Raw genomic sequence first — 13,749 nt, 5'->3', positions numbered from 1 at the left:
GAGGGGGAGGGGTGTTTGTTTTTGTTTAAGACGGGGTCTCCCTGTGTCCCCAAGGGGCCTGGAACTCGCTTTGTACTGGCCTGGATTTTACAGAGATCCACCTCCCTGTGTCTCCTGAGTACTGAGATTAAAGGTATGTGCTACCACCTCTGGCCCAGCTTCAGTTTTCTTTCTTCTTTTATTTTTTTTTAATTTATTATTTTTATTTTATGTGTATGAATATATTGCCTGCATGTAGGTAAGTGCAACTGTGTCGTGCAGTGCCCTCGGAGGACAGAAGAGGCCATCAGAGCCCCTGGAACTAGAGTTACGGACAGTTGTTAGCTGCCATGTGGGTACTGGGATTCAAACCTGGGTCTTCTGCAAGAACAACCAGTATTCTTAACCGCTGAGCCATCTCTCCAGCCCCTCTTTCTTCTTTTCTTAAAAGATTTTATTATTTTTATTTTATATGTATGTGTATTGCCTGCATGGATGTAAATTCACCCGTGTCATGAAAGCCTGTGGAGATCAGTAGAGAGCATTGCATACCCTGGAACTGGAGTTAAGGATGGTTGTTAGTACTGGGAATCGAACCCTGGTCCTTTGCAAGAGTAGCTAGTGCTCTTAACCACTGAGCAATCTCCAGCCCCAGCTTCAGTTTTCTTAACAGACAGACAGCTTTGAGTTGCATCATGGGACCTTGAGCAGTCTTAAAAGGAGATAGACGGTAACAAAGATAAGCTGGATCTTGATAACTGTCTCCATATAGTCAGAATGACACTTTGTGCTTTAATATCCTTGGATTTGTGAGGTAAAAAGGGTCACCTTACCCCTCCTACCTCATAAGTAGTCTCACAAAACCTTTAAAATCCACGACTCAGTCAGAATCCACTGCCCCTTTCATTGTAGCCCACTCAAATCTTTGCAGTATATCCTTTGCTAAATAAGCTTATTAAACTGGTATGTGTGTGTGTGTGTGTGTGTGTGTGTGTCTCCCTCCCTTCCTTCCGGGGGTGTTGAGGGGGAATCCCAGGGAAGTAAGGTTGTGCGTGTGTGCGCGTGTGCATGTGTGTTTCTGCCTGTGCTTGAGAGTGGAGACACCTCCCCCCTTCCTTCCTTCCTTCCTTCCTTCCTTCCTTCCTTCCTTCCTTCCTTCCTTCCTTCCTGTCCCTTTCCCTCCCTCCCCCCACTTTTTTATCTTTTTTTTTTCTTTTCTCTCCTCCCTTTCCCTCTTCTTTCTTTCATTAAGACCCTCACTCCGCACGCTCCAGCAACACCACCTGCTTGACACTTGAAAGCATCACGGTACAGATGTATGTGTATGACAAAAGAATACAGTCACAGTTTTCAAAGGAAAAGAACATGGACAAGGACTAAGGAACATTAAGCTATAGCCATTTATGATAGAGAAGGTCATGATTACATCTCATGAAAAATTTATTTTACTTTTTTTGTCTTTTTGAGACAGGGTCTCCCTGTAACCCCAGTTGTCCTGGACCAGGCTGTGTCACTATGTAGACCAGGCTGGCCTTGAACTCACAGAGATCTGCCTGTGGGATTAAAGACATGCGTCACCAAGCCCAGCTTATTTTTATTTCACGTGTATGTGTGTATTGCCTACATGTATGTGAGTGCATCTGTGTCGTGCAATGCCTCAGAGGTCAGAAGAGGGCTTCAGATTCCCCTGGAACTGGAGTTAAGGATGGTTTGTAGCCGCCATGTGGGTGCTGGGAATTGAACCCGGGTCCTCTACAAGAGCAGTCAGTGCTCTTAACTGCTGAGCCATCTCTCCAGCCCCAAGAAAATGTTTTTGTAAAGCTGGGTGTGGTGGTGTACATCTTTAGTCCCAGCACTTGGGAGGCAGAGGAAGGTGGATCTCTGTGAGTTTGAGGTCAGCCTGGTCTACATAGCAAGTTCCAGGCCATCTGGGGCCATAGGGAGACCCTGTCTCAAAAATACCAAAAAAGGGGGCTGGAGAGATAGATGGCTCAGCAGTTAAGAACACTGACTGTTCTTGCAGAAGACCCGGGTTCGAATCCCAGCACCCACATGGCAGCTAACAACTGTCTGTAACTCCAGTTCCAGGGGATCCGACAGCCTCTTCTGACCTCCACAGGCATTACACGACACAGGTGCACTTAACCTACATGCAGGCATAACACTCATAAAATAAAAATAATTTAAAAAAAAGGTTTTGTAGCATGTAGTTTTATGATCATTTACCTCAAAAGTTAGAAAGTGAAACCAATGATTAACTGTTCTTCAGGAGTTCAGAGGGTTAGTTGTTACCTTGGGATACAGTAAGTAAAGGAAAAAGTATTTTCAGTGGGTGCTTCCCTTTTTTGTTTTTTATTTAATTATGGTCTCATGAATCCCAGGCTGGCCTCAAACTCACTATGTAGCCAAGGATGACCTGATTTTCCTGCCTACACATCATGTGTTGGGACTACACATCCTGTGTTTGGAATGCTAGTTTGGCTTTGGGCAAACTAGACAAGTACTCCATGAACTGAGTTATATCCCCAACCCTGCAGGTGCTTCCACAAATGAGATTTTTTTTTTTTTAATTTTATGTGCGAGTGTATTGCCTGCATGTGTGTAAGTGCACCCATGTCATACAGTACCCAAGGAAGTCAGAAGAAGGTACCAGATCCCCTGGACAGACAGTTACAGACAGTTGTTAGCCACCATGTGGGTGCTGGAGTCGAATCTGGGTCCTCTGCAAAAGCAATCAGTGCTCTCATCTCTCCAGCCCCAATGAATGGGATTTTTTAAATAAACCTTTTCAGAAACTATTAAACAATGCTCCTGGGATGTGTTTTGAAATTCTAATGTGGGTTTTTTGTTTTTTGTTTTTTTTTGGTCTTTTTGAGACAGGGTCTCCCTGTAGCCCCACCTCGCCTGGAACTCACTATGTAGACCAGGCTGGCCTTGAACTTACAGAGATCCTCCTGCCTTTGCCTCCCATTTGCTGAGATTAAAGGTGTTCCACCATGCCTGGCAGATTTTTCTTTTTAAATTTATTTCATTTTTTTCCCATGTATGTATATGTGAGGTGTGTGTGTGTGTGTGTGTGTGTGTGTGTGCCTGCGCCTGTCTGTGAGTGCTTGTGCCTGCCTGCTTGTGCTGTCTTTGGGAGTCTTCTTAGATCACTCTCCATCTTTTAGGCATGGTCTCTTGATCAAACCCAGAGCTCGCTGATACGGCTAGTCTATCTAGCCAGCTTGCTTTGGGGATTCCTTATCTCTGCCTTCTGTGTACTGGCATTACAGGCAAGCCACCATGCCTACTTGGTATTTATGTGGGTTCTGAGGAATCCAATCTCCAGTCATCACACTTGCATGGCAAGCACTTTAATCACTGAGTCTTCTCCCCAGACTCTGCAGAGACTATTTTGTGGAGCTCTAAGCGCTGAGATTATTTATAGTTTGGGGGCTTTTGGGGTTTCTTTGTATAGATGCCTTTTTTCCCCTGTAGTACTAGGGATTGACCCTGGGGTCTTGCACATGCCAGGCAAGCACTCTGCCACTGAGCTGTATCCCAGCTCTTAGTATCTTTGTTTGTATGATAGAAATTGTAGTTGCTCATCAAGGAAATGATTTCTTTTTCCTTTTGTCAGACTGAGCACATTGTCATCCCAGGAACAAAAAACCTAAAGCATAGGGTTAAAAGTATTTACCAAACCAGGATTGATGTGAAAATTTCAGGAAAGAAAATACACTATACACAGAAACACAGCAGGCAAATTTAGAGAGAAAATCCTGCCCTGAAAGAGAATGGGATCCTTTTGTAGCAGTTAAGAGTCTCTAGTTACCTGGTCTTGCCTCCTGAGGCATTTCAAATGGGGTCCCCTTTGAATAGATAAGAGGTAGATAGCCCACTGTCTTCTTAGTAAAGTTATATTACTGTTTGTCCTTCCTGAGACACCATCTGGGGTGAGGCTCTGGGGATCATTACAAATTAGTCTCTAGTGGTTTGTGTAGGCGCACTGGGTCAGGCTTTCAGGCAGTTAGAATCTGATTGTTAGAGGGTGAGGGATTTTGTGTTTCATTTTAGGCCCTTTATTTTTGGCCTGCTTATCTCTGCGCAAGTGTCTTGAAAGGAAATGGATGACAGTGAATTCAAGCACTTCAGCATGTCAGTCTTCAGCAGGTCACCAGAGATAAAAGTACCAAAATCTCCTGTCCTGCTTTCCTCTCCCTCTGCAGTACAGCTCACTTTTTTGTGTTCCGATGGCTCTGATGAAAATGTTATCAAATCTACAAGTGCCTCCTACCATGCTGCCTGAACAGTGGGGTCATTGACCTTGTGTATGCAGTCATCAGTTGTTTTCAGCCGTTACTGGACCAAAATCAATTCTGGCTTGGACTTCCCCTTTTCTTTGTACCAACAGTGTGTGTTTGTTCCCCTGAACTGGCCCCATGGCCTGCTTCTGCTTCCTTCTGTGCTCATGTGAGTATAGCTCTTCAGGGAGTGTTCCTTACACCACTGGGGTCTTGGTAGCTTCTGGAACAGCACTGAGCTAAGCATCCAGTGACCTCTGGTGACCTGGGTTCTTGGTTGGTGTTACTCATTTGCCCTGTAATCTCACACAGGCAAATTCATTTAATTTTTCTGAAGTGGTTTTTTTTTGTTGTTTTTGGTTTTTTTTTTTTTTTGAGACAAGGTCTTCCTGTAGCCCCAGCTAGCCTGGAGCTCCCTATGTAGACTAGGCTGTTTTGATCTTATGGAGATCCTCCTGCTTCTGCTAAGTGCTGAGACTAAAAGCCTGTGCCACCATGCTGACCACAAACTACTTTTGGCTCCTTGGTTTTTTTTCTTTTTGAGACAGGGTCTCCATGTAGCCCCAGCTGGCCTGGGACTCACTATGTAGACCAGACTGGCCTGGAACTCACAGAGATCTGCCTGCCTCTGCCTCCTGAGTGCAGGGATCAAAGGGTGTGCTACCATGCCCGGCGACACCTTGGTTTTTAATGTATAGTTAGCAGTTACTGATATTAACAATCTCATTTTCTTGTAAGCAGTAGTTTTACTAGTAATAGAAGTGAGCATGACTAGGTGTGGTGGCGCAAGCCTTTAATCCCAGCTCTTGGGAGACAGGAGCAGGCAGATCTCTGTGAGATGGAGGCCAGCCTGGTCTATACAGTGAGTTCCAGGCCAGGTGGGGCTGCAGGGATTCCCTGTCTCAATAATAGTAATAATAATAAATTTTAAAAATAGGGGCTGGAGAGATGGCTGAGCGGTTAAAAAATAAATGAGCATCATATAACCTAATCCTCATTACTGTGAACTTTTAGAGGAAGGGACAGGTTTTGCTCATTGACAGTATACTGTAATGTGAGGCTTTGGATTCCTTTGCTTGCCAAATATAACCTTAAATTGAGGTAGTTAAATTCTTTGTGGCACATTAATTTTATCTGTGAAGTGGGTAAAGTGAACATAATAAACTAGTTAAATATTCTTGGTTTCTATTTAAAATTTTCATGGCGGGATGGAGAAAGATGGATATAGTCTTTAAAGCAGATATTATATAAAGGAAAGCCTACAATGAGTAGAAATTGGTCCTGAGAGGGCTGGAGATGTGGATTAGTGGATGAGGACTTGTCTAGCATACATGAGGTCTTGGGTGCCACCCCTAAGGAAACCCCTCTCCCACAAAAGAAATTTGTCATGATTTGAATGATCCAAATGTAGTTAAATAAGGGCTAATTTGAACCTAATATCTTCACTAAAGAGGAAAGCAGCTTTATGTATTTCTTGAAGAAAAATTGGAATATGTATTACAGAAGGTAGAGGATCCTAGGTTAAGTGGAAATTAAGGGGGCTGGAGAGATGGCTCAGTGGTTAAAAACATGACTGCTTTTGCAGAGGACCCAGGTTCAGTTCCCAGCACAGCTAACAACTGTCTGTACTCCAGTTTCAGGGAATCCAACACCCTCTTCTGTCCTTTGTGGACATTGTACACACGGTACGCTTGCATACATGTAGGCAAAACAGTGCATACACATAAAATAGTAAATAAAAAAATTTGAAAAAAGTGAAAATGCAACAGAATATTACTAAAAATTTTTTATATAAATGTTTATGATTGTATCTTATTTTGATTTGATTTTTACTATGCTGGGGAATGAACCCAGTGTCTCAAGAGTGCTAGGCAAGTGCTCTGCCTTTGGGCTGTCTTCAGCCCTCTATGATAATGTTCAGACACCATATATTAGATAGATAAGTAAATATATGCATAGGTATATAAACAGGTATTTTCTATATTTCTAAAGATTTCTTTTTTATGAAAGGAGATGTTGGTCTGAAAGAATTGTCTGATGGAAATTAAGATACTCTGGTGCCGGTGCCAGCCGGCCAATACGGACAGTACCTGAAAGGGGGAGTGAGGATTGAAAGAAAAAACAAGAGACAGAGAAAAGATACTTGGGAGGACTGTCAGTAGAGACTGCAGCCCCGGTTTATTTTAGCTCCGCCTTTTTATCCAGAATATCAGAGATCTTAACTCAATTAATTTCAACAGCTGTTTTTCCCACCTGTATCTGAGGGTCAAGGAGCAGTCAAATACTTGTTTTGTGAGCTCCACCATATAAACACATTCCTCCTGACTTGGCAGATTAGGTACTGGTGTACAAAACACAAACTCAGTAAACAAGCCTGCCACAGCTCAATGTACATAATGGATTAATAGCTCCCAACACCCTGGTCAGTGGGAACATGGTCCCCTTTAGGGGCTCTTGCATATAAATATGCTATTCTATGTGGAAAAGGAGAGGCCTGAACCTGAGAGTTAAGAACACTGATCTGCCTGAGTGTGTATTTTTTTATTTCTGAGACAGGGTCTTTCCATGTAGCCCTGGCTTGCCTAGAACTTGCTGTGTAGACCAGGTTGGCCTTGTACTCACAGAGACCTACCTGCCTCTGTCCCAAGTACTGAGATTAAAGGTGCGTGCCATTATGCCTGTCCCTGAGTGTGACCTTAAGCAAGACACCGAACTTGTCTGGATCCACTTCTGCTGGATTTCCACCCCCCCCCTTGGGGTTGGATCCAGGGTCTCATACACACTAAGCATACACTGTACCACTGAGATATACTCCCAACTCTCCCCTCCCTTCTGGTTTTATAAATAGATTAGTTCTGTTCTCCTTGGGGGATGGGGAATGGGGGGTGCATAACCATGGCATGGGATGACTGTAGGATGAAATGAGATGATAGAAGGAATTTTACAGAACTGAAAGCACTAGACAAATAATGTGGAGAAAATTAACTTGGAGCAGCCTGCATAGAAAAAGAAATGTTGAGAACTTATCTTAAAATCATTTGACTCCGGGGCTGGAGAGATGGCTCAGCAGTTAAGAACACTGGTTGTTCTTGCAGAAGACCCAGGTTCGAATCCCAGCACCCATATGACAGCTAACAACTGTCTGTAACTCCAGTTATGGGGGATCCAACAGCCTCTGACACAGGTACACTTACCTATATGCATGCAGGCAATATACTCATACACATAAAAAATAATAATAAATAAAATATTAAAGAAAAAAATCATTTGACTCTCTGATCTGAAGTTATTAAGTATCTCTGTATTTTTTGAGGGGTCATTGCCATAGAGGTGCCTTATGCTGACAATAAAGTTTAACACATTTCTTCGGGTTTGCAAATTTTTGATCAGTACAAATGAATTTATTAGTATTTGAGTAATTTTGAGTGACTTGGTAAAATCCTATTTCAGACCTAATCCAAGAGCCTACATGTGACAACAGCTCTTGAGGTCTTGAGACAGGTTGGCCTAGAGGAGAACACATGAGAGAAAGGTTTGTTTCTGAATGTCACTTATGAGGGTTTAACAAATAAAAGTATATCTTAATGTACAAAATTATTTTTGTCTTTCCCATTTCAGAACCCCAAGAGGCTTTGTTTTCTGTGAAAAGGTATTTCTATACTGTTGCTCCAATGACGGAGATACCCGCACCCTTGTCCTACTTCCAGAATGCGCAGATGTCTGAGGACAGTCACCCCGGCAGTACCGTGCGTAGCCAGGTACAATGTCAGCTTCTGAAACTTTCTTTGCCATCCCCATTTGCCCCGCAGAGATGCTGAGGGAGTAGGCAGGTTTGTGAAATTTAACTGAGAGTAAAGCATTGTATCCTTTGGTGCTAGGGGACCTAAACTGTTGTTTGGTTTTGTGATGTTGGGATTAAACCCAAGAGCCTCTCTTTAGGCTAGTCTACTGAGCTATTATTCCCCCAGCCCATAAGGCTATTTCAGACTTGAGTATTGATATAATTGCTCCCTGCTCATATCACCTAAGGTAAAGCTTTCTCTAGCTTCCTGAGGTGTAAGAAACTCTTGGTCACACTATTATTTTACCTATCTTACTCCTACTCTTCGCTAGGCAGAATTGGTACATTTTATTAGTTTTTCTAGTATCTAGCACAGTTTCTGATAGTGTTCACAAAGTATTCAATAATAGAATGATTATACAATGCAAAGTTAAATATAAAAGTTCTGAGATCAAAGGAGAAAACCAGAATAGAGTTGTGATACATGATGGCATGGGACACAGACTCTATAGGCTACACACACATGCATTAAATCTGCCAGTAACCCCGTTAACTAATCATTACTAATCAAGTGCAGACTCCACAGTAACCTGTGAAATGATTGGAGAATTAGAATTTTCCAAGGTATAGCCAGCATGGATGAAAACCTTGACAAGGTTAGTCTAAGCTCTGCAGGCGTGCCTTGTGGGCTAGTGGGTACTTGTCACTAAAAGTAATCAGAAAAAGCCAGTGTTAAATGAGCAAGGGGGCTGGAGAGAGAGCTCAGCAGTTAAGAGCACTTGCTGCTCTTCTAGAAGATCCAAGTTCAGTTCCCAGTACCCAAGTCAAGTGGATCATAAGCACCTGTAACTCCAGCTTCAGGGGATCCCACACCGTTTTATGACCTCCAGTGGTACCTGCATGGACACACACGAACACACATGGACATATGGACACATACATATACACATAATAAAAATAAAATAAAAACAAATGAACATTAGATGTCCTAGAGGTTTTTTGGTTTTTTTTTTTACACTTTGAAGATTTAGGGTACCTCACTTTTCCCATCAGTAAAGTTAGATGATTACTAATTTTGCAGTTTTCTTCTAACTTAAAAGATTTGATAGGACCAGAAGTTTGGGTAGCCAGCTGTTATGGTTTGTCTGAGACTAGAGTAGAGGTTCAGGAACATAGGACTTTGAGTTTTAAACCAGAATCCGAAACAAAGATTGAACTGGTTACCCCTACAACAAGTATAACAAGTATAATGAATTGAAGTAATTTTGGGAAAAATTAACCAAGTCTTAACTTGTTGACATTCTTGTGTAATTTCAAGTACCATTATATATTGTTAGGTACCATAATTGAAGATAACATTTAAAGCATTTCTTGCACCCAAGGTCAAATGTCCTTGCCTTTACCTCTTTAACTTTAGCGGATGCAATGATGGACTGACCTCAGGAGCCCAGAAAATCGATTTTCATCTTGTGGGCTAGTGTGTATAATCTTATTCACAGTGAAGGGACTTGAAGTTTGTTAAGAGTCACAGAGCTAAAGTGTCTTTTTATGATAGAAATTGTAGCTGCTCATCAAGGGAATGATTTCTTTTTCCTTTTGTCTGACTGAGTACATTGTCATCCCAGGAACAAGAAGCCTAAAGCACAGGGTTAAAAGTATTTACCAAACCAGAATTGATGTGAAAGTTTCAGGAACACAGCAGGCAAATTCAGAGGGAGAATCCTGTCCTGAAAGAGAATGGGATCCTTTTGTAGCAGTTAAGAGACTAGTTACCTGGCCTTGCCTCCTGAGGTATTTCGCATGCCAGTAAAGCTGGACATCTTTGGCACGTATCTTAACAATTGGTCAAGAACAGTAGGCTCAGAACTAACACAACAGCCCCATAAATGTTAAATATTATCTCTAACTAGTTACTATCAGCTGCTCATGGAAATGACAGCCTTCTTTGGCACATTAGAATAAGGGCTCAATACTAACTCTAGAGAATTAAAGAGGGCCCAGGGTACAGATGCCAGATGGAATTCTGCCTGTTGTTGGAAACATTACCTATGATTAATAGATGTTTTTCAAGTTTTCCACTTAACCTGCTAGTCATTTGGTTAAACTGTTATAATTCATCCTACAGGGCAGTCTTGTGACTCTACATTTCTAATTGTAGAACTCTAAGCACTAAGCATAAAGTCTTATGAGACTCTCTTCTCCCTTCCTTTCTTCCTTCCATCTGCTGGGGATAGAACCCAAGGCCTTGTGTATATGATGCCAAATGCTTACCCCTCACCTATATCCCTAACCGAAAGATTATTTTTTATAAATACCATTTCTAAAATTAGTAAATCAATAAATAATACTCAGACCCTATATACATTGCAGCCTTTTAGGTATGTTGATTGTTATATGAAAATGAGTACATAATAGAATTATTTATGGACATTTATTGTAATTATGCATGTACATATATGTGCTGAAAAACAGAATTTGGAGTAAGTTGTTTTTTTAGTAAAATAAAGTTCAGATTCAGTTACACAAAATTACAAAACTTGTGTATGGCAAAAACTACCATGAACAAAGTAAAATACCAAATTAGAGCAAAGGCTTATAATATGTAATATCACAATTCTTTTATTTTTTATTTTATTTTATGTGTATGAATGTTTTACCTGCATGTATATAAATGCATCTCTGCCTGCAGTGCCCATGGAGGTCAGAAGAGGGCGTCAGATCCCTTGGAACTGGAGTTGTGGACAGCTGTTAGCCACCATGTGGGTGCTGGGAACTGAACCTGGATCCTTTTTTTAAGATTTATTTTTATTTTTTGTATATGAGTGTTTTGCCTACATGAATGTAGGTGCACCACATACATACAGTGCCTGTGGAGACCAGAAGAGGGCGTTGGAGCCCCTGAAACTAGAGTTAGGGAAGGTTGTGAGCTGGTCAGTGTAGATGCTAGGATCTAAACCCAGGTTTTTTTTTTTTTTTTTTTGGATGAGCAAGAAGTGTTCTTAACCACTGATCCATCTTTCCAGCCCCGATTCTTCTTTAAGACTTATTTTATGCATATGTGTGTGTCTGTGTAACTTTATGTGTACCATGTGTGCAGGTGCCCAAGGAGGCCAGAAGACAGTGTCAGATCTCCTGGAGCTGGAGGGTGGCAGTTATGAGTCACCTGATGAGGGTGCCAGGAACCAAACTCAAGTCCTGTACAAGAGCAGTAAGCATTCTTAACAGCTGAGCCATCCCTCCAGCCTCTGTGATAACAATACTTTTGAAGTTAAAAGGAATAGGGATGTAGAAATGTGAACAAAAAACATGAATAGCCATGGAAGAAGGAATCTAAACAATAAATACATGAAAGCCTTGTTGATCAACCCTAGTAATGAGATAAAAAATTGAAACCTAACTTATTATCTGTAAATGAGGAATACCCATTGCTACTAATGTATGGAGAGAAAAGAATTCACACAGTTTCATTTTGTTTTGTGTTTTTGAGGCAGGGTCTCACTATGTAGCTCTGGCTGGCCTGGAACTCACAGAGCTCCACCTGTCTCTGCCTCCCAAATGCTCATATTAAAGGTATGCACCAGCATGCCTGGCTCAAGACTGATTTTTCATTTATGTATATGTGTATACATTTGTGTGAGTGTATGCCACGTATGTGCGGGTACCCTCAAAGACCAGAAGAGGGTGTCAGATACCCTGGAGCTGGAGTTATAGGCCATTGCCAGCTGCCTAATAGGGTGCTGGGAACTGAACTCAAATTCTCTGGAAGATTGGCAAGTGATCTTAACTGCCGAGCCCTTTCTCCAGCAGGTTTTTTGTTTTTGTTTTTGTTCTTTTAATTATGGGGGGTGGGGGTGGGAGAGGGTTATGTGCAAGTGCAGGTGCTCTCAAGCCCAGAGTGGTTGATTACATGGAGCTAGAGATGTTGGTAGGTGTTGAACTCGGGTCCTCTACAAGAGCTGTATGTAACTGCTGAGCCATCTTTCTAGTCTCTCTGTTCTGTTCCTGAAAGTTAAGTTTGTGTTGATTAGGGGTAAGTTACCAATTGAATTTATAAATAAACATGACTTTCGTAGATAATTTAGCTATTAACTAAAAACACATGTACTTTTTTTGTTATTCTGACTGCTGGGGCTGGGACCCAGGGCATTGTACTTGCTAGGCAAGTCCTCTTCCACTGAGCTACATTTGCTCTGCACACATGCTCTTTTGATCCAGCATTTAAACTTCTAGAAATTTATTAAAACATTCCAAGTATGAGCACCACAGCTGGCCAACCTCTTGTCTCAAAGCAAAAAACGTTACTGCAAGAGTGCCAAGAAGGGGCTGGAGAGATGGCTCAGCAGTAAAGAGCACTGGCTGCTCTTACAGAAGACCCAGGTTCAATTCCCAGCACCCACATGGCAACTAATAACTGTCGGTAACTCCAGTTCCAGGGGAATTCAATGCTCTCTTCTGACCTCCGTGGGCATTGCAACATGGGTGCACTTACACACGTGCAGACAGTACACTCAGACATATAAAAGATAAACAATAAAAATTTTTTTTTTTTTTTTGGTCTTTTTGAGACAGGGTCTCCCTGTAGCCCCAGCTGTCCTGGAACTCAATAAAATATTTTTTAAAAAAGAGTGCCAGGCCGGGCATGGTGGTGCATGCCTTTAATCCCAGCACTCAGGAGGCAGAGTCAGGTGGGTCTCTATGAGTTCAAGGCCAGCCTGGTCTACATAGTGAGTTCCAGGACAGCTGGGCTACAGGGAGACCCTGTCTCAAAAAGACCAAAAACAAAACAAAACAAAAAGAGTGCCAAGAAATAAGAGTTCTTATTGAGGAGTGATAATACAGTTCTGTAGTAGTGTTTGCCTAGCATTGCAAAGCCCTAGATTTGCTCTGCAGTACCACATAGACACATAAAAGAATTCTAATTGAAACATTATTTGTAACCATGAGAATTTGGATATAATCTCAGTCTTTATCATTGGGGCCTGGATTCCAAACCCAAGCATAGCCAAAGCTAAAAAAGTAATCAACACAAATTTTAACTCTCAAGAACAGAACAAGGAGGCTGGAGAGATGACTCAGCAGTTAAGAACATGGACTGCTTTTGCAGAGGACCCAAGTTCAGTTCCCAGTACCTACATCAGGCAAGCTCGCAACTGCCTGTAACTCCAGCTCCATGGAATCTGAACTGGGTTCCGGCACCTGCCTTAGCCTCCCGAGTGCTGGGATTACAGGGCTGTGCCACTATGCCTGGCTATTTTTTTTTTTTTTTCCAGGAGTACATGTGTTGCTTTCCTTAGCGTTTCATCAGCAAAGCACAATGGTTGTAGATTCATCACCACAGCTTGTTATTTCCTGTTTGTGCCCCCACCCCATGCTTGATCTTTAACTCAGTGCATGCTACTTAGATACTCTAGACTGAGCTACACCTGGCACCTATTCTATGGCTTGTTTTTTGTTTGAGACAGGGTCTCCTTGTAGCCCCAGCTATCCTGGAACTTCCTATGTAGACAAGGATGTCTTTGATCTCACAGAGCTCCCTCTACACTGTGGGGGATTTTTGATGGTGGCTATCCTAAAAAGATTTGATACATTTTGAAGATAAGACTTGCTTTTTTTTCTCTCTCTCTCTCTCTCTCTCTCTCTCTCTCTCTCTCTCTCTCTCTCCTCTCTCTTTTTTTGTTTTTTTTTTTGTTTTTTTTGTTTTTG

At 41.9% G+C, this 13,749-nt stretch overlaps 1 protein-coding gene across 4 annotated transcripts in view; it reads left to right on the top strand.

Moving 5' to 3' along the window:
* The window catches only part of Psen1 (presenilin 1), a 65,322-nt gene that overhangs the window by 5,476 nt on the left and 46,097 nt on the right, over positions 1-13,749 (top strand). For 2 of the 4 annotated variants that reach the window (XM_008849788.2, XM_008849789.3), the window contains exon 2: positions 7,884-8,023. In XM_008849788.2, the coding sequence (XP_008848010.1) occupies positions 7,937-8,023 (87 nt within the window). In that variant the 5' untranslated portion in view covers positions 7,884-7,936. Of the gene's footprint in view, positions 1-100; positions 134-7,715; positions 7,798-7,883; positions 8,024-13,749 lie in introns of those variants that run through there. The other 2 variants (XM_029554410.1, XM_029554411.1) reach the window with 2 other exon arrangements.

Source organism: Nannospalax galili, unplaced genomic scaffold (assembly GCF_000622305.1).
Source record: "Nannospalax galili isolate Female #2095 unplaced genomic scaffold, S.galili_v1.0 scaffold24, whole genome shotgun sequence".
Taxonomy (NCBI): domain Eukaryota; kingdom Metazoa; phylum Chordata; class Mammalia; order Rodentia; family Spalacidae; genus Nannospalax; species Nannospalax galili.
Note: the sequence above shows the minus strand (reverse complement) of the source record. Positions and strands in the feature narration are given on the sequence as shown.